Source organism: Hyperolius riggenbachi, chromosome 1 (assembly GCF_040937935.1).
Source record: "Hyperolius riggenbachi isolate aHypRig1 chromosome 1, aHypRig1.pri, whole genome shotgun sequence".
In the NCBI taxonomy this organism is placed as follows: Eukaryota; Metazoa; Chordata; class Amphibia; order Anura; family Hyperoliidae; genus Hyperolius; species Hyperolius riggenbachi.
In genome coordinates, this window is record NC_090646.1 from 547,223,107 (window position 1) to 547,249,775 (window position 26,669).

General features: G+C 44.1%; 1 protein-coding gene across 1 annotated transcript in view; it reads right to left on the minus strand.

The window, feature by feature from the left end:
* Positions 1-558: 558 nt before the first annotated feature.
* The window catches only part of LVRN (laeverin), a 188,877-nt gene continuing 162,766 nt past the window's right edge, over positions 559-26,669 (minus strand). Inside the window, exons 17-20 of the mRNA XM_068247159.1 lie at positions 25,757-25,936; positions 21,784-21,918; positions 4,372-4,456; positions 559-880 (exon numbers count right to left, since the gene is read on the minus strand). Coding sequence (XP_068103260.1) covers positions 722-880; positions 4,372-4,456; positions 21,784-21,918; positions 25,757-25,936 — 559 coding nt within the window. The 3' untranslated portion in view covers positions 559-721. The remainder of the gene's footprint in view (positions 881-4,371; positions 4,457-21,783; positions 21,919-25,756; positions 25,937-26,669) is intronic.

Genomic DNA, 26,669 nt, shown 5'->3' on the forward strand with positions numbered 1-26,669 from the left:
TTAAGACAGTGATATTAAGACAGTGCTGGCATAATCTGATCAGCCTGCATATAATGCATCCTTTTACTTTATAAATTGGAAAACTCATTAACATAATTATAACAGCTGAATGTCCCGTACTTACCTGTTTCACCGGATGTCCTTCTCTGCATAACTAATTATATGTCATTCATAATTGAACATTTAGGGCTTGATTCACAAAGTGGTGCTAACTGTTAGCACGCCTGTGAAAACCCCCTTAGCATGTCTAAACAAGCTTTTCGCGCATAAAACTTTACGCGCACAAAACTTTACGCGCGTACTGCACAGAGCGCAGGGCGCTCCGCGCGAAGTGCCCATTAAAGCCTATGGGACTTAGCACGCATAAAAGTTTGCGCGCGTAAAACTTTGCGCGCGCAAAGTTAGCGCGTGATCTGATTGAGAAATCCGGTGCTAACCTACTTAGCACCCTGGTTAGCGTGTCTAAAGACTTTAGACGTGCTAAGTAGGTTAGCACCGCTTTGTGAATCAAGCCCTTAATATCTTAACTTTCATTTGCAGAGAGAGAATGCACAAAACTGTAAATCAGCGCAAATTTAATCACATTCTTACACTTTGTAAAAAAATATATATCATGTGAATTTGGCAGTCTAGATGAAAAATAGATGGAAATTTTATACACAAGAAAAATCTGTAGAAAAATGGTATAAATTCCCAGACCCAGCATTGCGTATGAGAGTTGTCAGAAGTCTGAATCCAGTGTGTTCTTCTGTAGCCAGTCAGTAATCCTCGTATTCACAACAGTCAGCCACTCTAAGCGAGCTTTCTTTCTGCTTTCCAGCTTCAGTAGTTCACCCTCTCTCTCACTTTCTTCTATCGTCGTCGTAATAAAGAGCTGCATCTGTCATAGGAAATGTAGCCCTCGTTAGAGTTACACTTTCCATATATCCGAAATATGGAAATATTTATACAAGGATGTCAGTGTTAAATCAAAACAACACAAAAATGCATTAGCAAAGCAAATTCATTTACACTGAAAACTGGGAAAACGATTTATTAAATGAAATCATCAAGTATACCAGCACTCCGTGTTCCAAGTAAAGTACGGTCTTTTATTGAGCCATTATATCCACAATAGTACCGACGATTGTTTCGGAGGCCTCGCAGGGTCCCCCTTCATCAAGGTTACCTATAACATGTTGGACTTTGTATTTATTAAATGAAGCTTGACCTGAGTGTCAATACCTATTATTTGAGCAGTGGATACTTGCAGCAGGGACCTGTATTTGAGTGTCCTCAGGACCCCCGACTCTTCCACATCTCACTTATGGTGGCCATACATGGTACAATTTGTTCATACAATCTTACCATCTCTATGTAGTATAAGGGTAAAGTAAGTCAATATACTGAAAGGATAATTTAGGCAGTTCCCTTATACTACATAGAATTGGTAAGATTGGATGAAAAAATTGTACCATGTATGGCCACCTTTAGTCTAACCTCAACCTCGCCTCCTTCTTTGTAATTTGCATTCTTAAAACAGAAGGTATTCAGCTTTCAGTGAGCAATTCTGGTTTCCCATGATGCATTACTCCTAAATATGCCAATTATCTCTGTATGCCTCTGAAGCTAGGCTCACATCCATAATTTGCATATTCAGGAGTGATGCATCATGGGAAAACACAATTGCTAACTTAAAGCTGAATTATCGCAAATACCTTGTGTTTTAAGAAAACAAATTACACTGAGCATTGCTTTTTAGTAGGAGGGTTTTTCCATCTCTTTTAGTCCTCTATTCTGGGTCATCACAAGCTGTCTAGGTATGTCTCACCTCCTTCTGTGTGCCCAACATCAATGCCCCAATTTACAATGCCTAGCACTAACTGAAATCCCTTCTTTGCCACTACTCTTTTTCATATTTGCACTAACCTTATCCACTGTAGCATGGCTCAGGGGTAACTTACCTCAGGCTCTGAATGGTCAAGAGGCTTTCCCGATCCTCTTCCGGCCCATCATTGCTGCCCAGGACCCACTTCTTTTTCTGGCTGCGTTCCACACCCCCCTTCCCCGACCAATTTTATGTATCACATATTGAAAACCTAGGTTCTAATCAAGCCCATCAGTAAAGGAGTCTATGCCAACAGTTTCTCTTACAAACATCTTGCTTTAAAGAGAACCTGTACTGAGTAATTTTTTTTTAAATAAACACATGAGGTAACTTCAAATGAACATTAAATAGTTAACCTTGCCCTCAGTTCCTCTCAGAAGCTCACCATTTTCTTCTGACACTGATCCCTTCCAGTTCTGACAACATTTTGTCAGAACTGAAATATATCAGTTGCTGTCATTTATACATCAGTTGCTGTCAGTTATAGCGGAGTGGACAACTGATATGCCCGGTAATGTCCATGTTTCCCTATGGCTCAAGTGGGCGATGTTACAGTTTAACAGTGTGCTGACCAGAAAGCTGTTATTGGGTAATGGCCATTTTCAAAATGGAGGACGGAGAAATCCCTTGATCACAGTGGACATACAGGACACGGGAGAGGAGAAAGAGATTGAGGAGTAGACTACTCTGGAGGTAAGCATGACTTGTGTATGCTTATTTTGACTTTAGTTCTCAGTTCAGGTTTTCTTTAAGTCAAACACAAGCATGATGTGAGCTGGAAGGTTATAATCCATTGAGAATATTTTACGTAAGTCTGATAAAGGAGCTGACAGTACTTTATATAAATAAATCTCTCTACGGTCTGTTACACTGTTTAAACATCCTTGCAGAGTGAACTTTTCGTTATCTAGTCAAATTTCCAAGTCTCAAGGATGTAGATATTTTTAAAAAATCGACTGTGGGTGTCATATTTATTGTATTTTGTTTTAGTAGCTTCTGATTCACGCATATGTAACATGCATATACCGTGTTTCCCTGAAAATAAGACACTGTCTTATATTAATTTTTCCTTAAAAATATGTGCTATGGCTTATTTTCGGGGAGGTCTTATATTTTGTTGTGGTAGCCAGATACCCCTTCAGTATTTAGCTAGATCTCCCCCAGTATATAGCCAGAAATCCCTAGTGTATACCCAGACACCCTCTCACCCCCAGTATATAGCCAGAAACCCCTAGTATGTAGCTAGTGTATATAGGCACATCCCTCCCTTCCCCTCCCCCCACCGAAGACACTAACACCTCTCTCCATGCTAATCAAGGTTAAACAGCAGATCAAGTGACTCAGCTTGGACATCCAGTAGAATCAGGACTTCAGAACACAGTGCGCATCTGAATCCAGAGTGTTGCGCTGCTGCTGGCCCCCCTCCTCCAGCAAATCGGATCCCCCTCCGGCACCGCTGCTGCTGCTACGGTAGTCTACCTTCTTTGCTGCTAGCTCCCCTCCGGCTTAGCTGTACGTAATGCATATCTCCGATCAGCAGCGATAGACAGCTAAACTTGTACAGTATCAACGCCGCTCTATACAGGAAGTGATCTCTGTTTACTTCCTGTATATGGCAGCGCTGTAACTATGCAGCTTTAGCCGCCTATCCCCGCTGATCTGAGATCTGCATATTGTACAGCGTAAGCCGGAGGTAGGCTAGCAGCAAAGGAGGTAAACTACCGTAGCAGCAGCGGCGGTGCGGCATCACTGCGGGGAAAGGGGGGGTTCGGGGGTGGAGCATAGCTAGGCCTTATTTTCCGGGAATGCCTTATATTTCAAGCATGCTTGAAATATAAGACATGTCTTATTTTCAGGGGATGTCTTAATTTAGGGGAAAGACGGTATCTATTGGAATGCAGTGCTGGTTCACATGGCCCTCTGACGAGCTTCTACGTTCACTGACTGACCTTTTTTTTTTCAAGAACGCCAGTGTTTACAGCTAATCTTTTAATGTCTTTTGGAGGCTTTTAATGGCTTTCAGTGCATAACGTTTGAAAGCGTTGAGATTTCTGTGCTTTCGCAGGAAGCCAGGGAAAGGGCTGGGATTTTATGGGCTTTTGTTGGCTTTCAGTGGCTTTGGCTGGCATTCAAATGCAACTAGAGCAACAACAAATGGCTTATAGAAGCTACATGTTGCTTTTGAGATGAGATGAGATGCCGGCATCTGCTGACAGGCTTTCTCTACTGGTTACACACCTGCAACAAGTATGCTTCCAGCAGAGCCAGAGCATAGTCTGACCACCAGATCTGTGTCTAAGAAACTAATTAAAGGCAGAGGATTGGCACAGCAGCCCAGAAACAAGGCAGAAAATTGTTTCTGGATTTGTCCAATATTTATACACAGGCTGCATGGGTGAAAGGGCTAGTCAATATACTTTACAAATTGTACATGCTTTAAATAACAATGACATTCCAGAATTTTACGGGAATTGTCAATATCTGTAATTTATTTATAGCCTCACCTCTTGGAACTGCAGCTCTGATGTAGCTTTCCATCCCAAGTCTGGTAATAACGATTCATAAAATGGTCCAGAACTAGTCGAGTACCTGGAAAATACAACTGCATCTTTACATCAAGAACATTATTCACAAAGTCCACATATAAAGGATATATTTTCAATAGTATTTAATATAATATAAATATATTAAACCATTAAAGATTTTATACATTATTTCAAAGTACAGTCACATTAGGCATAGTGTAAACATAAACAAAACTTGAAGTGAATGGATCATAGAAAGTGCCATTGATGACTTTCTTGAATGTATGAACATGAGCAATACTTTCTGTATCCCCTCTAGCAGAGCCTCTTATGTCATGGATCATGAAGCTGGTATTGTTCAGGAGGCAGAGCCTCGCGCTGGTTGGCTCAGATGTTTATGGCAATACCAAGGTGCATAGGATACTTACGTTTGAAAGAGTCAGGGAGAAGCACGCTGTTTTTTAAAACTTTTTTTTTTACAAAATATGTACACAATAAATAACATAAAAAAATAATAATTTATAAAATTACTTTGGTGCAAAAGGCAGGATTCTGAGCTGATTGATATGACTTATCACCTCAGTAAAATATGTGAAAATTATACCATTCATCCACCCTTAACCATTTCAGCCCGCTGGGATTTTTCACCTTATGCATCAGAGCAATTTTCACCTTCCATTCATTCGCTAATAACTTTATCACTACTTAAGTTATCACAATTTATTGATCTATATCTTGTTTTTTCAGCCACTAATTAGGCTTTCTTTTGGTGGTACATTTTGCTAAGAATTATTTTTTTATACATGCATTTTAACAGGATTAATAAGAAAAAAATGGAAAAAATTCATTATGTCTCAGTTTTCCCTCCATTATAGCTTTAAAATAATCCATGCTACCATAATTACAACCTATGTATTTTATTTGCCCGTTTGTCTCGGTTATGACACCATTTAAATTTTGTCCCTATCACAATGTATGGTACCAATATTTTATTTGGAAATAAAGGTGCATTTTTTTCCGTTTTGCGTCCATCACTATTTACAAGCTTATAATTTTATAAAAATGTTCGTAATATACACCCTTCAAATGCATATTTAAAAAGTTCAGACCCTTAGGTAACTATTTATGTCTTTTTTTTTATTTTATTGTAATTTTTTTTTTCCCATAAAAATTTTTATTTGGGTAATATTTTGGTGTGGGAAATAAACAGTTAATTTTTAATGTTACTATATGTGTAAATTGTAATGTAAAAAATATGCAGATGTAGTTTTACTATTTGGCCACAAGATGGCCACCTTCAGGTTTTTTTTTCTCCTTGTGCTTCTCGCTAACCGGAAGCACAAGGATGACTCGGAAAATTTTACGTGCAGAAAGACTGAAGCCTCTTGTAAGAGCACTTCGGTTTTTCTGCTGGGGACACAGATCAGTGATCAGGAACCATGTTCCCGTTCACTGATCCCATGGCTACCAGGGATCAGCTGAAGCGCGACACTGCAGCAGAGCAGCCGCCCGGACGTGAGCTTCACGTCCGGGCGGCAGAAATGGTTAATTAATACCACTTGCATCTATCACCAGTTGGATCAGGAGCAAAGAAATGTCGGCACATAAAATAAAGTGAGATTATATTCATATAGCCAGGTGAGATCATTTTCGCTTGTCAGTTTTTTTAAGAGCTCTGACACAGGAAGTAAGCAAACTGATAACCATAAGGATGTGTGAGTGATTCTCCTAAACTACCTAATGCGTAGGTTTGGAGTGGGTGGAAGGCCGAGTCTTGCCCACATTCACAGTAGCTGTTGTGTACCCTGTGACAGCAGGAACACAATGCAATTAATTGGAACATTGGCACTGCACGTTATGCTCACATTGCATCAAGTCTGGTGAAGCATACAGCCAATAAAAATATGCTTTGCTTTTACTGTGTTACCAACCCATTATACCGCAACATATCTGTGAATAGATATATATACAGTAAGTACAGTACACAGTAAGTGGTGCATCACTGTGCGGTCAGCCACGTTACAAAGTGCCCCTTACACTGCATTGCAAAGCACCACAGTGAACATGGCCTCACAGTTTAAATGCAATATTGCAAATGCAATCATGCAAGCTTTTCAGAAGTTCTACTGGTATTCCACCACTTCCTGGAGCCTTGATATTAGCATGACCTTCTTATGCTCCTTTGACTTCTTTCATCAGGATGCTTGGTTCTTGTTCGGCATATGCATTCCAGGTATAAGTACTGTCTATGTCCTTCTTGTACAGCTGTTCTGTATATTCTTGACATCTCTTCTAAAAGGAACACTATTGATCACCATGTTTTTTCAATTGAGATAGGAATTGTTTGGGAAGTGCTGCTAAGTACTGGTGTATACATTTCACTGGCAACCTCTTTGTTTACTGTTATCAAAATACTTTCACACTTTACTGACGCCAAAACTGAATGAACCATGAGGGGAGGGGAAATTCCCCTCACACTTCCTTTGTGAACCCTGTGTGTAACTCTGTGTGTGAGAGATAGCTCTCAATAGCTGCAGCTGCTGTACCCTGTGTCTCTGACTGAAATGTCTGAAGAGAGCACAGGAAATGTAACGTGTTATAAACATTTGTAATTGTCTGTGACACCACAGCTTTTCATACTTTTTCTGCTTTCAGTGAAAAAATACTCTGTAATCTGATATGCAACACTGGCTGTGCATTTAAGCAGACACCCCTTTTGCAATTAATTTGGCCCAATATAGCTAAATCTTACACTCAATAAATTAAAGCTTTTGTCTCTGATATTTAACATGAATGTAGGAAAATGTTTACACTGCTACATAGACATTATTTGTACATTGTCATTTTAGAATACTTGGGTATTGATAGTGTTCCTTTAACATCTTCTGCTTCTGTCAGATCCTTTCCATTTTTGTATTTCACCATTCCCATTTTTACATGTAAGGTTACATTGATCTTGCTAATATTCTTAAAGAGAATCTGTACTCTAAAATTCTTTCAATAAAAAGCATACCATTCTATTCATTATGTTTTCCTGGGCCCCTCTGTGCTGTTTCTGCCACTCCCTGCTGCAATCCTGACTTGTAATTGCCATTTTTATGCAGTGTTTACAAACAAAAGACATAGCAAGTGATAGGCTGAGAGTAGCTCAGTGTGTGAGTCATACAGAGCGTGCAGGGGGCCTGGAGAGGGTGTGTATAGCTTATATCCAATCACAAGCAGCACAGCACATTCTAGCCTTACTGCTTGAGCCCAACAGAGCCGACAGAGGAAAGAAGATTAGATCATATAACAGAGATAATACAGCCACTGTGCAACTAGGAAAGGCTGCAGTAAGCCAGACCACATTAGAACAGGTATAGGAACTTATAGGATAGAATAAATAAGGCTCAAAATTTTGTTACAGAGTTTCTTTAAAAAGATCGCTTGTCTGTGTGCAATTCTCTGGAACTCTGCATTCAGCTGAGCAAAATGTTATTTGTCTCTATTGGCTTTTGCTGTCCTCCTTTCCTCAGCAACTTTTAAAGTCTCAGTAGACAACCATTTTTTCTTCTTAATCTTTCTTCCTTTTGGGATCTTTTCTTCTTTATCTTTCTTCGTTTTGGGATCTCATATTGTGAGAAAACGCGGAAAAGCCGCCGCGTGTGTTCAGAACGAGTCGGCTGATTCCGCGTCCAACGCGGCGGTTTGCATGCGTAGGCCTACATCTACCATTATGGCTGAACGTGGAGAAACCGCCGCATGAACCGATAGCGGTGCGGCTGGTTCCGCGTCCAGCGCGGCGGGTGGTACACAACACATGGCTGGTGTGGCTGGGACTGATAGTCCACACAGGTTCAGAAGGACGCGCTGAGAGGCAGAACTTTTATGACAGCCGGAAGGGAGTCAGCTGACCAAGCCGGTCAGCTGACGATTCAACCAGTTCCCATTGGTCCAGCACTTAGGGGAGGCGCTGGAGAGCGCTGTGCTATATATGCTGGGTGCTGGTCATTCACTGGTTGTCTGCCGTTGCGATCACTACGTGGAAGCACTCAGACCTTTTGTTAGATTCTGTGTTACCAGTTGTTATATTCAGACTAGTTCCAGGGTGTTGATGATCACGGACCTCACACCCAGATTAGGGAATTGTATTACCATTCTGTTATACTTCAGACTAGTTCCAGGGTGTTGATGATCAAGGACCTCACACCCAGATTAGGGACTTGTATTACCATTCTGTTATACTTCAGACTAGTTCCAGGGTGTTGATGATCACGGACCTCACACCCAGACTAGGGAATTGTATTATCATTCTGTTATACTTCAGACTAGTTCCAGGGTGTTGATGATCACGGAGCTCACACCAAGACTAGGCATTGTTTATTATCTGTTATGACCTTCTGCTTTCCTGACCACTCTTCTGATTACTGATTTGGTACTTCGCTATATCTGATATTCTGTTGCCAAACTCTGCATGTCTTAGGATTACTGAATCTGTCTCCTGTCTTTGTACTTATCTGTCCGTGTGTTGCCGACCTGGCTTGCCCGACCCCGAGAGCTATCTCCCTACCTTAAAGATAGTTCACAGATCATTAGTGACACTCTCCTATTGGTGTCACTAACGCTCTGGTCCTTCCATCTCCTGGCCTGTCTCCTCCCTTTGGGAGATTCTCAGGTTACTGGAAGGCACTTGTTCTCTTTTGCAGTATAGCCTACTGCTCTGATACCTGTTCTCCAGGCTCTCAAAGTATTTACTTTTGCACCAAAACACTCATATCTCTCCGGTGTCCAGAGGTTAGTGATATATCTGATTATCGGTGATACTGCAGATCATCAATAATCGGGTATGTATCTGTATTCTTGGTGATACTGCAGATCACCAATAATCAGACCCTCTCTGTGTTACACTGATCGTTACACATATGTTGCAACCTCTTGGATATTATTCCCTACATCTGTCCATATTTCCTTAGGCATTCTGTCTACCAGATCTAAACCTTTAAATCTATTTTTCACCTGTATTGCGAAGTCATATGGAATATTGTTAACCCATTCGCGTTCCGTCGTTTTCACTTGAGAAATGTTCACCTCCTATTCATTAGCCTATAACTTTATCACTACTTATCACAATGAACTGATTTATATCTTGTTTTTTCCACCACCAATTAGGCTTTCTGTTTCAAAATTTTTATTGAAAATTTTATATTTAACATTCTATGAAACTGGTGCAGGAGAAACCTGCATATCACAACAGAAAAGTCAGTGTACATCATTGAATAATTATAGCGCGGCTGAGTTCCATATTTTCCATCTTCTGCTAGATTTGTGAATTCCGCAGGAACTATCCTGACTCTGTTCTGGAAAGTGGGCCTGGGCCCCACAAAACAAACACACACACAAAGTACATACAGGGGTGGGTGTAAGGAGAGAAAGCTGGAGGTAAGATAAGTAGTGGAGATGGGGGGTGGGTGGGGGGGGGGGAGGTTCGAGGTCCCTGCCACAGTCCGCAGGAGATTGAGAGTTACCAGTGGAGGATTTACCGAGTCTTTAGCCGGAGATTGAGGTAATGTAATGTTCCCATGTATCCCAAATTTTATGGTACTTTACTACTTTATCTTCCAAGACCCCGGCCATCTGTTCCTGGACCATATAGGCTGAAACTCTGTTTTTCACTTCCTCGAAGGAAACAAATTGTGTTTTCCAGGCTTTTGCTATTGTCTGCAAGGCTGCCACAAAGATGAAATGGGTTAGCATATTTTGATGTTTTGTGAGAGATTCTATTTTGTGATGTAGGAGGGCTGGCCATGGGTCTCTGGAGACTACTTTGTTGAATAGTGCCTGCAGCATCCTATATATACGGGACCAGAATCTGGATATCATTGGGCATGTCCAAAAAATGTGGAGCATGTCTCCTTTTGTTTGGCAGCCTCGAAAACAATATCCTGGGTTTGTTCCGGAGATGTGTCGGAGTCTAGCCGGGACCCAGTACCATCTTTGCATTACCTTGTAGGAAGCTTCTACTAAGGCCAAATTTAGTGAAAGTTTGGATGTGGTGGACCAGATCAACTCCCATTCATCCTTCGTTTTGGCCCCTCTGAGATCAGACTCCCATTTTTTAACATAGTTGTGCTGGAATGACCTTGGTGGGTCATTCAATTGTGCATATAGTGATGAGATGGCTCCCTTAGTGAAGGGTTCTAGTGCACAGAGTCTCTCGAATCTGGAGAGAACAATCGGAAATTGGGTTTGTGGCGGAAAAAGGGATTTCAACCAATGCTTTAATTGAAAGTAACGGAATTTTTCTTGAGGTGGAATTTGATATTTATCTCTTAAGTCTTCCCATGACTGTAGGCCAGAGCTATTAGTTAGTGACTTGATCTGTTCTAAACCTTGGTCCCTCCACCACTTAAAGCTTTTCGGGTTTTCATAGGCTGGAAGGAACAGGGGGTTGTCTATGAATGATAAAAGTGGAAGAGTTGGAGACATTAAGTTATGGGAATGTCGCACCGTGTCCCATACTGAGAGACAGTGACGCATCACTACATTCAGGCCTGCAGGGCGAGATTGCTTGGGCAGCCATATGGGGGTTTGGATTGATTGAGGTGCGGCTGCCGGTATATCAAACAGGGTCCATGCTGGCATGCTGGGTCCTTTATACAGATCGAGAAAATGGATTAACTGGGCCGCTTTATAGTAGTTCGAGAGATTAGGAACTCCAAGTCCCCCTTCCCTTTTGTGTACATATAGCGTACTCTTGCATACTCTCGGGGAGGCATTATTCCAGATAAATCTATTGAGCTTGTTCTGCAGCATTCTGAGAAAGTGAGGGGGGATTCGGACGGGCAACAGTCTGAAATAATATAGGAGCTTAGGGAGGAGTGTAATTTTAATGGAGTTTATCCGACCCAACCAGGATAGACCATAGGAGGACCATTGTGTTAGGGAGCTTGTGACTAGCTTGGCCAGCGGGTAATAGTTGTGTCGGAAGAGTGTCTCGTATGAAGAAGTGAGATTGATCCCTAAGTATTCTAGGGTGGGATCAGCCTTTTCAAAGTGGTATTGGGTTTTTAGGGATTGGCAGATTTCTGGCGATAAAGTGATGTTGAGCATTTTGGACTTGTTGGTGTTTATCTGTAGTCCCGAGATTAGGGAGAATTGGGATATTAGGGACATTAGTGCTGGGATGGTAGATTGTGGCTGCGTGATGAAGAGTAATAGGTCGTCTGCAAAGAGGTTCAATTTGTGTTGAACTCCTGCTAGTTCTACCCCCTTTATATTTTCATGTTGACGAATAGCAGCGGCCAGGGGTTCTATAGCCATGATAAAGAGAATGGGCGATAAGGGGCATCCCTGACGGGTGCCTCTGTGGATTTGGAATAGGGGGATGCAAAGCCTGCATAGAGGATACTAGCAGATGGGTTAGAGTATAAAGTTCTGATCCAGGTGGTGAAGGGACCTCCTAATCCCCATTTATCCAACACTGCGTATAGATAGTCCCAAGAGACTTGGTCAAATGCCTTATAAATGTCAAGCGAAAGATACACGCCAGGGATCCTTCGCGTTTGCAGTAGTTCAGCTATTTGAATTGTCCGTAAGGTGGCATCTGACGCTTGTCGCCCAGGCACAAAGCCAGATTGGTCTTTATGTATGATTTCTACGAGAAATTTATTAATTCGAGTGGCCAGGATTTTCCCCAGCAGTTTATGATCTATATTTAATAGAGATATAGGTCTAAACTGCTGTGGTTCTAGAGGTTCTTGGTCAGTTTTTGGGATCATGACTATATCCGCTTGTTGTGAGCTGGGGTGTGGAATTTGGCCTGTTTTATAAGCATTAAAAAGAGGGGCAAGAAGAGGACTCAAAGCTGTTGTGAATTTTTTATAGAACAGACCTGAAAAGCCATCTGGTCCTGGGGTTTTAGAGATCTTGAGAGACTTGATTGCTAGTTTAACTTCCTCTGATGTGATATCATGGTTTAGATGGTCTATGAGGTCTGTTGGGATTTGGGGGAGGACCACGGAATCTAGAAAGGATCTAGTTTCCCCTGTGGGAGGAGGGTTTGGGGAGGAGTACAGTTTGCCTAAGAAATTGTGGAAGCCTTGCGTTATTTTTTGCGGGTCTAAAGTAGTTTGCCCTGTGGGTAGGCGAACTGACAGCGTGGGAGGTTTATATATTCTATGCTTTAATTTGTTAGCCAGTAAAGTGCTACATTTATCAGCCCATCTGTAGTAACGATTTTTCTGCCATCGTAGCTGCTTTTCCGCATTGTCAGTGAGGCTAAGATCTAATTGGGTGCGTAGAAGATCCCTATCCCTCTTCAGAGAGGGAATAGGGTTATTCTTCCACGCTGCTTCAGCTTTTTCCAATCTAGCAGTGAGGTCAAGTACCTCTTTCTGTCTTTGTTTTTTCTTAAATGAGGCTAAGCCTATAATTCGTCCTCTCACTGTCACTTTTAGAGCTTCCCAAAGCGTAATAGGGGACGTAACCGATTCCCCGTTCTCCTCTATGTATTCCTCTAGGTAAGTGCGGATTTTGTCCAGAGAGTCTGGGTCTGAGAGCAGCGAGTCATTCATGCGCCATCTATAGCTTAATTTCCTGGGGGCCAGGGATGATAGGTTAATTAAAAGGGGACTGTGGTCAGACCAGGTAACCGTGAGAATTTTAGCTTTGGTTACATTGGAGAGGAGTTGTTGGTGTAGGAAAAAGTGGTCTATTCGGCAAAAGCTATTGTGTGGATTGGAGTAGAATGTGTAATCTTTAGTAGTGGGGTTAAGTTCTCTCCAAGCATCAAATAGGTTTTGTGACCGGAACAGATCGTTAATTGCTGAAGGGTTTGGTGCTCCGGTGGGTTTGGGCAAAGTAGGTTGACTTGTAGGTTTTGATCTATCTAGGCCCTCGTCCAATACTGCGTTGGTATCGCCACAGAGTATAAGAGTTCCTGTACTGTGCTGATTTATTACTTGCACTAGGTGGGAGAGGAAGCGTTCCTGGAAGGTATTAGGGGCGTAATATGAGACCAGAGTGAGACTCAAGTCCCCCAATGATCCCACTAAAAGTACATATCTCCCGGTTGGGTCGGATATACTTTTTGTACATTTAAATGGTAGGCCTCTGCGGAATGCTATTGTCACCCCCCTCACCTTCTCACGTGCCCATGAGCTGTAGGTCTGTGGGAAATGATAACTGAGGAAGGAGGGGTGGGAGGAGACCGAGAACCTTGTTTCCTGTAGACAGACAATGTCCGCTCTACAGGATTTGTAGTAATTAAAAGCCTTAGTTCTTTTCTGTGGAGCATTGAAGCCTTGCACATTGTGGGATATTATTGTGAGCCCCGTTGGTGGGTCAGAGGGTGCCATAGTGTTTGTTTTGGTTTGTGGAAGCTCTGCATGTTTTCCCTGCTTTTGGGGCAAGTGACCTCGAAAGAGTGTGGGGGACGTAAGAGGGTGAAGGGTGGGAAACGGAGGTGGGGAGGAGTACAACACAGAGAAAAGAAAAGAGCAACATTAAGGCGCGTCCCTCTGGAAGGAGACCAAACAGAGGGAAGCATAACATTTTGAGTAGAGGGCTGTCGCTGTGTCTGGAGGACACAGGGAGGGCCAGAGTCATTCCCAGTAGTACTTGGGAATTGACTAAACGTACGGCGGGGGTCCAGTGACCTCCTCCGGCTGCATAGCTTAGCATAAAAACATAAACAATTAAAGATTGAATGCCTGCCATCGTGTACCTGAACTGCTAAATAGACTGTACAACTGAATAACTGAGGATCTACGGCATTATCAGATAACAGTAAAATGCACAACCTGGTTTGTAAATACTAAAACGAGAGTTCCTGTAACAAAGGCAAAGAGGCGCTTAGAAAGAATAACAAAATCTTGCTGAAGACATAGTTATAACCAACTTCTATCTTGTTAGTGGGAAAAGTTTCTTATCTAGTGTCCATTGAGGTTCTGTTTGGTAAGAAGTAAAGCTCTAGTGGTTTAGAATTGAAAGCAAGTGCTAGGGGGTCCCAGCTGTTTTGAACTCAAAACCTAGCAGTACCTTGCTTCACCCTGGATCTGACATTCTAGAGGGGGAGTGTGAGGGATCACGCCGTCTCGAGGTGGTGCGGCGTGCCTTAACCGTCTCCCATAAAGGCGCGGAGCGTGCAGATGTTGTGCTGCGAGCAGGGGAGTCAGCAGGTAGGCATAAATGTAATGATTCCAGTTTTTGCTGTGCCTCTTCAAGGGTTGTCACTGCCACTTGCTTATCGCGATAAGTAAATATCAATTTAACGGGGAACCCCCATTTGTACTTTATTTTGTGCGCCATCAAGATCTGCAAGATTGGCTTCATAGCTCTTCTCCTCTGGATTGTAGCTGGGGCCAAATCTGTGAATAACTGGTAGGAGTGCCCTTGAAAGGCTAAATCTCCTTTATCTCTTGCTGCACGCAGTAAAGCTTCTTTAGTGTTATAAAAGGTGGGTTTGACTAGTATGTCCCGAGGTGGACCGTTAGGTTTCAGCTGAGTGAGGGCTCTATGTATCCGGTCAAATTCTAACCTTTCTATTGGGATGGTAGGGTCCAGTTCTTGGAACAGAGCTGTGACGGTTGAGGTGAGGTCATTTACTGTTTCAGGGATCCCGCGGATCCGGAGGTTGACCCGCCTGGCCCTGTTCTCAAAATCCTCTAGTTTGAGTTGGTTCGACTGCGTGTCGGTTTGCACTGCCTCAATATCTTTTTCGTGTGCCTCTAAGACCACAGTAGCATTGTCCATTCTCTGCTCTTGTGCGTTTGTTCAGGCCCCAATCTCTCTTATTTCTCTTTTGAGCTGGTGGGTTATACGGGCTGAGGCCTCGTCTAGCTTCCGTTGTAAAATCTGCTCAAATTGCTCTAACAGGACCTTGTCCCTATCTGCAATGTCCCCAGTACCTTGTACAGTTATCGCGGGCCGTCGGTGGTCTTGTACTGACAGCGAAGTGGAAACTGAGCTGTTTGCCTCAGATGTCGGGTTTGGGGACTCAGCGCGCGGGGATTCGGGCGCCATCTTGGTCGTCTTGGCGGAGGAGGAGGAAAGTTGCTGCGACTTGCTCCCGGGTGTCTTTGCCGGGGCTTGCTGTCTCTGGATTTTGCGGTCCCCGTGCTGTTGTTGTGAGGCGAGACTGCTCTCACTCCTGGACTGGGTTGGAGAGGCCGCCTCCCGCTGTCCGTGCGCCATCTTGGTTCTGCTGCTGGAGGCCGAGGTTTGCTTAGGAACCTCGTTTTCCACGGTTTTATCGGTTCGGCGGCCGCCCATCTGGGTGCTGGGTATGCTTAGGGTCTTCGCCAGGCTAGTAGGTGCCTTTTGGGTGTGCTATGGCTGGCATATGTCGGGCAAATGCAGCCGGAGGGTGCAGAGCGGAGCTAGCGTGCGTCCATCTGCTTCGGCTGCTGGCCACGCCCCCTCACCAATTAGGCTTTCTTTGGAGGGTACATTTTGCTAAGAGCTACTTTACTGTAAATGCATTTTAACAGGAAGAATAAGAAAAAAACTGAAAAAATCATTATTTCTCAGTTTTCAGCCATCATAGTTTTAAAATAATACATGCCTCCATAATTAAAACTCACGTATTGTATTTGCCCATATGTCCCGGTTATTACACCGTTAAAATTATGTCCCTATCACAATGTATGGCGACAATATTTTATTTGGAAATAAAGGTGCATTTTTTCCGTTTTACATCTATCACTATTTACAAGTTTAAAATAAAAAAATGTAGAAATATATCATCTTTACATTGATATTTACAAAGACCCTTAGGTAAATATTTACATGTTTTTTTTTTTTATTTACATGTTGTTTTTTTTTATATTAACCACTTAAAGGGACTCCGAGCAGTGCAGAAACTATGGAAAGATGCATATCATTTTAAAGCTCTCTTTCTCCTCTTTCCAATGATATATAAACCACCACCCTACGTCTTTTAGTTTTTGCTATTTTCGCGATTGAAATTGCCGCGGCCGCGATTTCGATCGCGAAAATAGAGAAAACTAAAAGGTTTAGGGCAACGATTTAGGTGTCGTCAGAAAGAGGAGAAAGAGAGCTTTAAAATGATATCTATCATGCCATAGTTATATTGTATTACAGAGGACGACACTTTCCCCAGTGTCAGCAGCTCCATTCTGCTGAATGCAGCTGCTGACTTTGACAAAAAGTCGCCCTGTTTAATACAATATAACTATGGAAAGATGGATATCATTTTAAAGCTCTCTTTCTCCTCTTTCTGACGACACCTAAATCGTTGCCCTACGCCTTTTAGTTTTCTCTATTTTCGCGATCGAAATCGCGGCCGCGGCAAATTCAATCGCGAAAATAGCGAAAACTAAAAGGCGTAGGGTGGTGGTTTATATATCATTGGAAAGAGGAGAAACAGAGCTTTAAAATGATATGCATCTTTCCATAGTTTCTGCACTGCTCGGAGTCCCTTTAACAACCTCTGCCACGCTTATCTACGCCCCTTTAAACTTCACCTGAGTCACAGAGGCGTAGATAGGCAACTCCTGTTTATTTTGCTGCTGTGCGCAATCGCGTCCGCGTGCACGCGGATGTGCATACGCGTCGGGCACCCGCTGGTCCGTGATTGGCTGATGTGAACATGTGTTCACAAAGCCAATGACGGTGCTCATTCATGCAGAATGTGTGTAAACATTGCATCAGTCTCTATGCTGTTACAGTTACTGAGATCACTCGTGAGAGGATCTCAGATAACTAACACAGCATTAGTGAGTGATCAGCATCAGTGAGTTTTTTTTAAAATAAATTATACCCCCATTAAGCCCATTAACCCTTGCCTCCCTTAAATGTGAAAATTGCTGTGGTTTTTAGGTGAAAAACCCTGTGGTAGAGAAGTGGTTAAACATTTTATTTGGGTAGTTTTGGGAGGGTGGGATGTAAACAATAGGTTTATAATGTAAATGTGTGTTGATTTTTATATTTGAGTACCTCATTGTGAGAAAACGCGGAAAAGCCGCCGCATATGCCAAGAGCGAGGCGGCTGACTCCGCGTCCAAAGCGGCGGTTTGCACGCATGGACACGCGTCTGGTAGTAGGGTGGAATGCGGAAAAGCCGCCGCATGTCCTAACAGCAAAGCGGCTGTTTCCGCGTCCAACGCGGCGGTTTGCATGCAGCAGCATGCGCTTGGTGTGGCTGGGTCTGTTAGTGCACATAGGCAGATGGAGAGCTACGCGCGCGCGGGCCTGAACTCAGGACCTTTATACCAGCAGGGGAAGTGTCAGCTGATCAGGAAGATCAGCTGATTCCTACAGGACTCATGATTGGCTGAATGGCTCGGGCGGGGCGGCAGAGTCCAGCAACTATATATTCTGCTGCTTGTCAGTTGCTGGTTGTCTGCCATTGCTAACACTTGCGTGAAGGCACTCAGACCTTAGCTAGACCCGACAGTGTGCCAGAACCGGCTGGAGCTGGGAATCCACACTGAGTCAGATTCTTGATAGCTTAAAGTACTAATTGAATTGTATTATTTGTTAGACCAGTTCCAGGGTGTTGAGATCAAGGCCCTCACACCCCAGACTAGGAATACTGTGTATCTTCTGTGTATTCTCTAGCATAGTTCCAGGGTGTTGATGATCACGGAACTCACACCCAAGACTAGGGAATTGTATTATCATTTATGTTATGCTCCAGACTAGTTCCAGGGTGTTGTGAATACGGACCTCACACCCCAGACTAGGTTGTGTTATTACTGTGTTACGTTAACCCAGTTCGGGGCAAAACCTTACATATTTGCAGCAGGGCTTCCTGCATCCCAGCCTTGGTCCCTCGCTCAGGGGTCCACAGGCTACAGGAATATCACCCACCTCTCAGGGGTGAATTCCTCAGGAGTATAGGCCACCAGCTCCTCTGGTGGTCTTTACTCAGAGTTGTTACTGTTGCACCAAACACTTACACTCTCTCAGGTGTCTAGAGGTTAGACATATCTGATTATTGACGATTCCGCAGATCCTCAATAATCGGGTATATCTGTATTCTTGAGGATACTGTGGATCGCCAAGGATCAGATTCTCTCTCTGGTTGCTGACACCGATCGTTACAGAATGGCAGACCAAACCCAAATGGACGCACTGTATAGCCATGTTGAAGTCCTGACCACCGTGGTAAACCAACCTTCCGCTGCAGTTTTGAACCAACAGACCCAGATATGTCAGATATTTGGGGCTATTTCAGAACTTCAATCAGTGCGATCTCCTCTTAGCACAGACATACGTATGCCTGTACCTGAAAAATTTTCTGGCGACAGATCTGATTTTCGGAACTTTAGAAATAGAGTGTTATCATACTTTGAGTAAAGGCCTAATTCGTCTGGAACCGAGGCACAGAGAATTACGTTCATTAAGACTCTGTTGTCAGGGGATTCCCAGACCTGGGCATATGGTCTTCCTATTGGGCATCAGGCCCTGACCTCGGTCGATGAATTTTTTGAGGCTATGGCTATGATTTACGATGACCCAGACATCGCCTCGACTTCTGAACGGAAGCTCAAGCTTCTGCGTCAGGGCAAAGGTCCGGTGGAAAATTATGCTGCGGAGTTCAGGAGGTGGGCAGTCTCGGCTAGATGGGACGCATTCGCCCTCCTAGACTGTTTTTTGGCCGGGTTGTCAGATACTATTCATGAGGTAATGATAGGCCATCCTGAGCCCGAATCATTGGATGAGGCAATCTCTTTGGCCATACAGATAGATCGCCGTTTGCGCCACCAGAGACAGGCTCGTGGTAGAGTGGCCAGAAGGTCTATCTTACATGACTCTTCTCGGTCTCCCTCACCTCCAGGCGAACCTATGCAAATTGGGTACACAAGGTTGAGTCTGGGGGAAAAGAGTCGCAGGAGCCCAAAGAAGAACGCTTTACATGGTTCCACTAGGCCAGACAAAAGCTATCGCCTAGGATTAGTCAAAATCATAGGTGAGCAGGGTTCATCCCTGAACGATGGTAGGCTGATCCTTCCTTGTTCGGTTACGTGGGAAGGTTGGACCAAGTCCGCAGAAGCCATGGTGGACTCGAGTTCGTCAGCGAACCTCATCGATTTCGATTTTGCCAAAAGTCTGGGGATACCGTTATCTGCACCCGACCGGCAGATTTCGGTCACTGCAGTGGACGACTCTCCATTGCGCAGTGCCCAGTTTCTTTCCCAAACCCCCCTACTGTCATGTTGTTTAGGGGCAGTGCATGCAGAGAGTTTACAGTTCCTGGTCCTGCCGATGAAAGGCTCTGCTGTTGTTCTCGGTATGCCCTGGTTACAACTTCACTCTCCACTGATTGACTGGGCTTCAGGACAGTTACTGAACTGGTCAGCCCATTGTCATGAGCACTGTTTAAAGAAGGGTGAGGTGGATAAAACCAGGATACAGGTTGCAGGAAAGGCAGGACAGTGTACAGTTATTTCTAATGGTTCCTGTTTCTCACGGTTACCTCTCATGCATAAATCTGATAGCAAAAGCCCCAAAGCAGACACTTTAGACAGGGTTTTTTGGCCCAAAACCATTCTACCACCGAAAAAACAGGCTGACAAGAAATCATTTCCTGTGTCCCCGCCCGGGTCAGCACTGCAGGTGGATTCCACTCCCTCCCTCCCTGGGTTGATTGATGGCCGGCCTGAGTATGAGATAAAAAGAAAATTCTCTAACTTACATCCTGGAAAGCCAGGAAGGAGATGTCTGGAGTCCACTCCTCAGGGGGGGGGTGGTACTGTGAGAAAACGCGGAAAAGCCGCCGCATATGCCAAGAGCGAGGCGGCTGACTCCGTGTCCAAAGCGGCGGTTTGCACGCATGGACACGTGTCTGGTAGTAGGGTGGAATGTGGAAAAGCCGCCGCATGTCCTGACAGCAAAGCGGCTGTTTACGCGTCCAACGAGGCGGTTTGCATGCAGCAGCATGCGCTTGGTGTGGCTGGGTCTGTTAGTGCACATAGGCAGATGGAGAGCTACGCGCGCGCGGGCCTGAACTCGGGACCTTTATACCAGCAGGGGAAGTGTCAGCTGATCAGGAAGATCAGCTGATTCCTGCAGGACTCATGATTGGCTGAATGGCTCAGGCGGGGCGGCAGAGTCCAGCAACTATATATTCTGCTGCTTGTCAGTTGCTGATTGTCTGCCATTGCTAACACTTGCGTGAAGGCACTCAGACCTTAGCTAGACCCGACAGTGTGCCAGAACCGGCTGGAGCTGAGAATCCACACTGAGTCAGATTCTTGATAGCTTAAAGTACTAATTGTATTGTATTATTTGTTAGACCAGTTCCAGGGTGTTGAGATCAAGGCCCTCACACCCCAGACTAGGAATACTGTGCATCTTCTGTGTATTCTCTAGCATAGTTCCAGGGTGTTGATGATCACGGAACTCACACCCAAGACTAGGGAATTGTATTATCATTTATGTTATGCTCCAGACTAGTTCCAGGGTGTTGTGAATACGGACCTCACACCCCAGACTAGGTTGTGTTATTACTGTGTTACGTTAGCCCAGTTCAGGGCAAAACCTTGCATATTAGCAGCAGGGCTTCCTGCATCCCAGCCTTGGTCCCTCGCTCAGGGGTCCACAGGCTACAGGAATATCACCCACCGCTCAGGGGTGAATTCCTCAGGAGTATAGGCCGCCAGCTCTTTACTCAGAGTTGTTACTGTTGCACCAAACACTTACACTCTCTCAGGTGTCTAGAGGTTAGACATATCTAATTATTGATGATTCTGCAGAGCCTCAATAATCGGGTATATCTGTATTCTTCGGGATACTGCGGATCGCCAAGGATCAGATTCTCTCTCTGGTTGCTGACACCGATCGTTACACTCATCATTTGGATGTCCTTTTGCCTTTAATCCATCAGCATCATTAGCTCTTCCTCTACTCATACTAGTCTTCTGCTCTTCCCCAGTAGCTTCTTGGGCATTTTTAGACCTGGGGAACTCATCTCTGGATGCCATATCAGCATACCTCTAGTTGCTTCTATTCATCTGGGGTCATCATTACAAAAGAATACATTTTCTTGCATAGTCAAATATGCCACATATAGGCTCCCCAAACTTTGTTTGTGTCTATACTCTGACCCTATAACTTGCATGGTGCAAGCATGCAGGCATACAGTGGATGGGCCTATCAAGAAATTAGGAGCCCCTATCCTAGAGTCCTTTTTTAGGAGAGATAGTGCTTCAAACTAGTCCCACAAGAGAGCTACAATATACCGTACATCCATGTGCACCATGCACACACCAGAATAAGCTGTGTAAATGTTGATAATGGTTGCAGGAAGTGAAGGAGAGCACTGGATATAACCCTGGTCACAAGAATTATAATAATAAGAAAAAACACAGGATCCAGACTGGAGGCAATAAGCCTGGATTCTGTGGTTTTTCATCTGCCGTACAGACATCTGAGGTTCATACTTACAGCTCATTTAGCCGATGCCAATTCTCCTTCAGGAACTCCCAGGCTATGTGTCTTCCTATATCATTCTTAAACATATCCAAGAATGCACCCATTATAGCATGTATATTTTTTTTAGCAATGAGATTCTCCACATAGCTGAAAAAAACAGAGAATAATTAGTTATTCATTCATGGGACAATTCTTGGAGATTTTTTTTTTTTTTAAGGTATGGTGAGCATTGTCCCTGGAAATGTGACTGGTGATGTATTTGATAATGTGCTTGGTGTTGAAGTGAAATGTCTGTGTGGCTGTAATGCTTATGTTCCTGATGGTGTAGTGTTAATGTCTCTGAAAACATTTCTGTAATGGTACAGCAGTGAAGTCCCTGGAAATACCTGGTATACTATGTTTTATCAGGGATAATTGCTTTTGCTAAGAAAAACCAAAAAAGTGTACATACTGTATATATAGCTTTAGGGCTCTTTCACAGTGCGACGTTACAGTCGCACGTTACAACAACATATAACGCACAATAACTTACAGCAATGAAAAATCAATGGGCTGTTGACAGTGCTGACATTGCGTTGGTGTCTAACGCTGCACGTTAAATGAAAGTGCTGCATGTTATGCGTTATACACGTTTTTAGCTGCGTTTTTAGACTGTTTGCACATGCTCAGTAATGTTTTCTCTTTTTTTTTTGTTAACGCATGCGCCGTTTTCGTTTTATCACTGTGCAACGAAAACGGCGCACCAAACGCAAGGCTAAATAACGTCCAAGTTATAGTCTTTCAATGCATTGCGTTAGGGGCACGTTATGCGACCTTAACGTCGCATCAAATGCAACGTCTTACTGTGTAAGAGGCCTTAAAGTCAGTCTGAAGTGTAATTTAAAGTGAACATCCGGACTAAAAATCGACTCAGCAGCACTGAAAAGGCTTTGTGTTTCTTTAACAGTTTCACAGCATCAGAACTTTGTTTCTCTTATACAAACCTCATTTTTAGCTGCACAGAAGAAAACTGCCCGGGCTTTTTTACCCTGATGCTGTGCAAAGCATGATGGGATTTCTGATTTTGTTGTTCTCTTTCTGCTGTTTTGGTGCATTTTTTTTTTTTTTTTACATTTTGAATTTGACATTTGAAGCCTAGCGTGTGCAGCTGGGAGGGGTAATCAGGACACAGGATAGTTGGAACTGTGTCTCCTGCTCCTTGTCACCTCCTTTCAACCAAAAAGATGGCTGCCCCCATGACAAAGATGGCAGCCACCATGAATCACAAACATTTGCCTGTTCTTTTAAAACGGGGTGGGTAAGAGATTATATTACCTATCTATTCTAATTAACATAACTAATGTAACTTAATGGCAGTATGTTTGTTTAGGCTGAAGTTCCCCTTTAAAAAAAAAACAGATACTCACTTACAGAGATGAAAGGCTCTGGGTCCCATAGAGCCTTTCCGTTCCTCTCATGATCCCCGTGTTCCAGCGTTGGATCCCCCGTTAGCAGTCTCTGACCAATGGGTCAGAGAATGCTAACTTCCGCCGCCGTGGGAGGCTTCGGCTCCTGAAGAAGGGCCGCTCCGTACTGTGCATGCACAAGTGCGCAAGAATGCTTGCTTGCCCATGCGCAGTATGGAGCAGCATGTCTTCCCACAGCAGAGAGAGCATTCTCAGGATCTGCTAACGAGGGATCCAGCGCTGGAACGTGGGGACCGTAGGAGGAATGGGAAGGCTCTATAGGATCCAAAGCCTTCCCTCTCCTTAGGTATCTGTTTGTTTGTTTTTTAATTACACTTAAAGAGAACCCGAGGTGGGTTTGAAGAATATTATCTGCATACAGAGGCTGGATCTGCCTATACAGCCCAGCCTCTGTTGCTATCCCAAACCCCCCTAAGGTCCCCCTGCACTCTGCAATCCCTCATAAATCACAGCCACGCTGCTGACAAACAGCTTGTCAGAGCTGGCTGTGTTTATCTCTATAGTGTCAGTCTGCTGCTCTCCCCGCCTCCTGCAGAACTCCAGTCTCCGCCTGCATCCCTTCCCTCCCTGCTGATTGGAGGGAAGGGACGGGGGCGGAGACCGGAGCTATGCAGGAGGCGGGGGAGCAGCTGAGACTGACACTACAGATGTAAACACAGCCGCACAGCACAGCTGTGATTTATGAGGGATTGCAGAGTGCAGGGGGACCTTAGTGGGGTTTGGGATAGCAACAGAGGCTGGGCTGTATAGGCAGATCCAGCCTCTGTATGCAGATAACATTCTTTAAACACACCTCGGGTTCTCTTTAAGACTCCTTTTAAAGGATGAAGTCATGTGGTGTTAAGGAGAAAGAAATGTTTTATGTGTCTGTTACTTTAGTTAGCTGTTTAACCTTGTATTGGAAAAAAGTCCACAAGGTTTGTGCCTCATAGATAATTAAACATACTTAAATACAGACATTAAAGTCTCTTAGCTATGATGTATGCTGCTGGCATTCAGAAATCATTGATTCATAAATAGGGATGAGTGAGAACACCTCTGGCAGTGCCACAAGAATGTCCTCAAATTATCGATAATGTTCATGAATTTTCACCAAAGCAGTTTTGTGAATTAAACTGACGTCAATCAGGGGCGTAACTAGGCCCCACCGGGCCCCCCTGCAGAATGGGGCCGTTTTGTGGGGCTGGAGGGGTGGCAGCATGAGGGGAAAGCCTTGGCCATAGTCGGCGGGGAGAGGGGAATTCCCCCCCTCTCCCTCACCTCGGGGCTCTCCCCCTGCGCTCCCCTCCAGCTTAAGTTACAGTGTGGGCAGTGGGCAGCGGCGGGCAGATACATACCTTCCGTGCGTTCCACCACATACTCCTCGCTCTAGCATCTGACGTCACTTCCGGAAGTGACGTCACTTCCGGAAGTGACAACAGACGCTAAAGCGAGGAGTATGCGGTGGAACGTACGGAAGGTATGTATCTGCCCGCCGCTGCCCACACTGTAACTTAAGCTGGAGGGGAGCGCAGAGGGGAGAGCCCCGAGGTGAGGGAGAGGGGGGGGGACTTCCCCTCTCCCTGCCGACTGTGGCCAAGGCTTTCCCCTCATGCTGCCACCCCTCCAGCCCCCACAAAACGGCACTGAGCGGGCCCCAGGGCCCCCCCGTGGGAGCAGAGGCTGCAGGCCCTATTGTTACGCCAGTGACGTCAATGGTGGCAACCATCAGGAAACCCTGGCAAGACATTCAATGCCCTTCCTGTTGATATACATATGTTTTAACTACTGATGTATACTTTTCCTGTCATTTACCTACAGTTCAAAAACATTTTTTCCTATTGTAACTTTAAAATCGATTTTCTCAAAAACGTTGAGGTCTTTTCGAAAGATTTTTTCCCCTTGTTCCCACTGTTCTTCTCAACATACCTAGCAAATTTGGTGATTCTAGCATTAATGGGGGCTATGTTATTAACCCCTAAAGTCGGTGGTATTTTTCAATGCAATTTCTCTGAAATCTACCGGTGAATTTGCGGAAATGTGTGAAGGCGAATTTTAATGTGAAGATGCGTGATTTCTGCAAAAGAGTTTGGTAAGCAAAAATAGGCCAATTCGTAGTAAGATCAAAATGATAAAATGTGCCTTCTTATCCCAATTCATAATGCCAATCCACTGCCATTCCCATCAATAAGAAGAGCATTGTGGCAGCTAATAATGCAATCGGTACATGGCCTCCGATTCTGTTGTTTTCCACCACACACTCAGGTTTATTTTCAAGGCTAGCGATGGCTTGGATTTTAGTCGGTTGCATTCTTTGTTCTGCATGTGTCTGCTAATGCTATGTTGTACCTCCGCAGTATGAAATTAATACTATTTGGATATATATCCGCTGTTTTGGGGTCGAGTTCTGGATGGAACTATTGTTGTTGTGGACTGTTTGTAGAGGAATGATGGACCTTTTGCCTAATTAGGACTCCCCACATTATATTGCCACATATCCCTGAAGCTGGTGAACTGCATCTGTTTTTTGCTCTGCTTACCGATACAACAGCCATGGCTCCTTTGTACAGCTCATGCCATGTTTTAGATAGGATTGCTCCCATCCATCTTCATTTTCAGACGCTGACTTGTTATAAACATTCCAGGCAAACTCCCACTCTTTTTCTCCACCTTCAGCAATACCGTAGCAGTAAATTGTGCCTTTAATGGACTGCGGTATCCTACAACAATAAACGACATTAATAATGTGTAGATTACATTGGCAGCCACATGGAATAGTCAATGTTAAAGTAGGTCGGAAGAACAGAGAGATACTGTATGTGCACTTTAATCAGTAAAAAAACAAGTGGACTACTTAGACACTATTAAGTGCCTGCATTTGCTTCAATGTGTGGAAGAGTTGAAAAAAGGTAAAATGCAGAGGTGTCAACCATGAACAACAAGAGTTGTTCAAATACTTATTATGTTTCATACTCACCATCCCCACTCCTGTCACGACATCAGCCCGTCTCTGAGCTGCCCATAATCTTTTGACTAAGGGCAAATGGCATGGCAATTTTTCACGTGCACAGGTATGAAATCAGGGGAAAGTGTTTACGCACGCTTGGCACACAGAAATTTGTTCTAAGTCATTCATTGTTTGTCTATAAATGCCTCCTTCACCCAGTTCACTGTGCCCATTGCACTGTCAGCTTGGATTAGCCTGACTTGGTGTACTTAGTCTTTTTATGTCTGCCTGTAGAAGAAAAGTCAGTGAAAATGGAAGGAGGGGTGAAGGGGCACAAATTACATAATTTGGGGGAAAGAGCAACCCTGACTAAAGAACAGGACATGGAAGCACATTGCATATGCGGGGTGTGCGTGAGTTTGGGGGAGAGGCTTAGGTTGTTAAGAAGCGCTGATTGGAGGGTCAGGAGGGTTTGGAGTGTTGGGGGATCTAAGCCAAAGCACTTA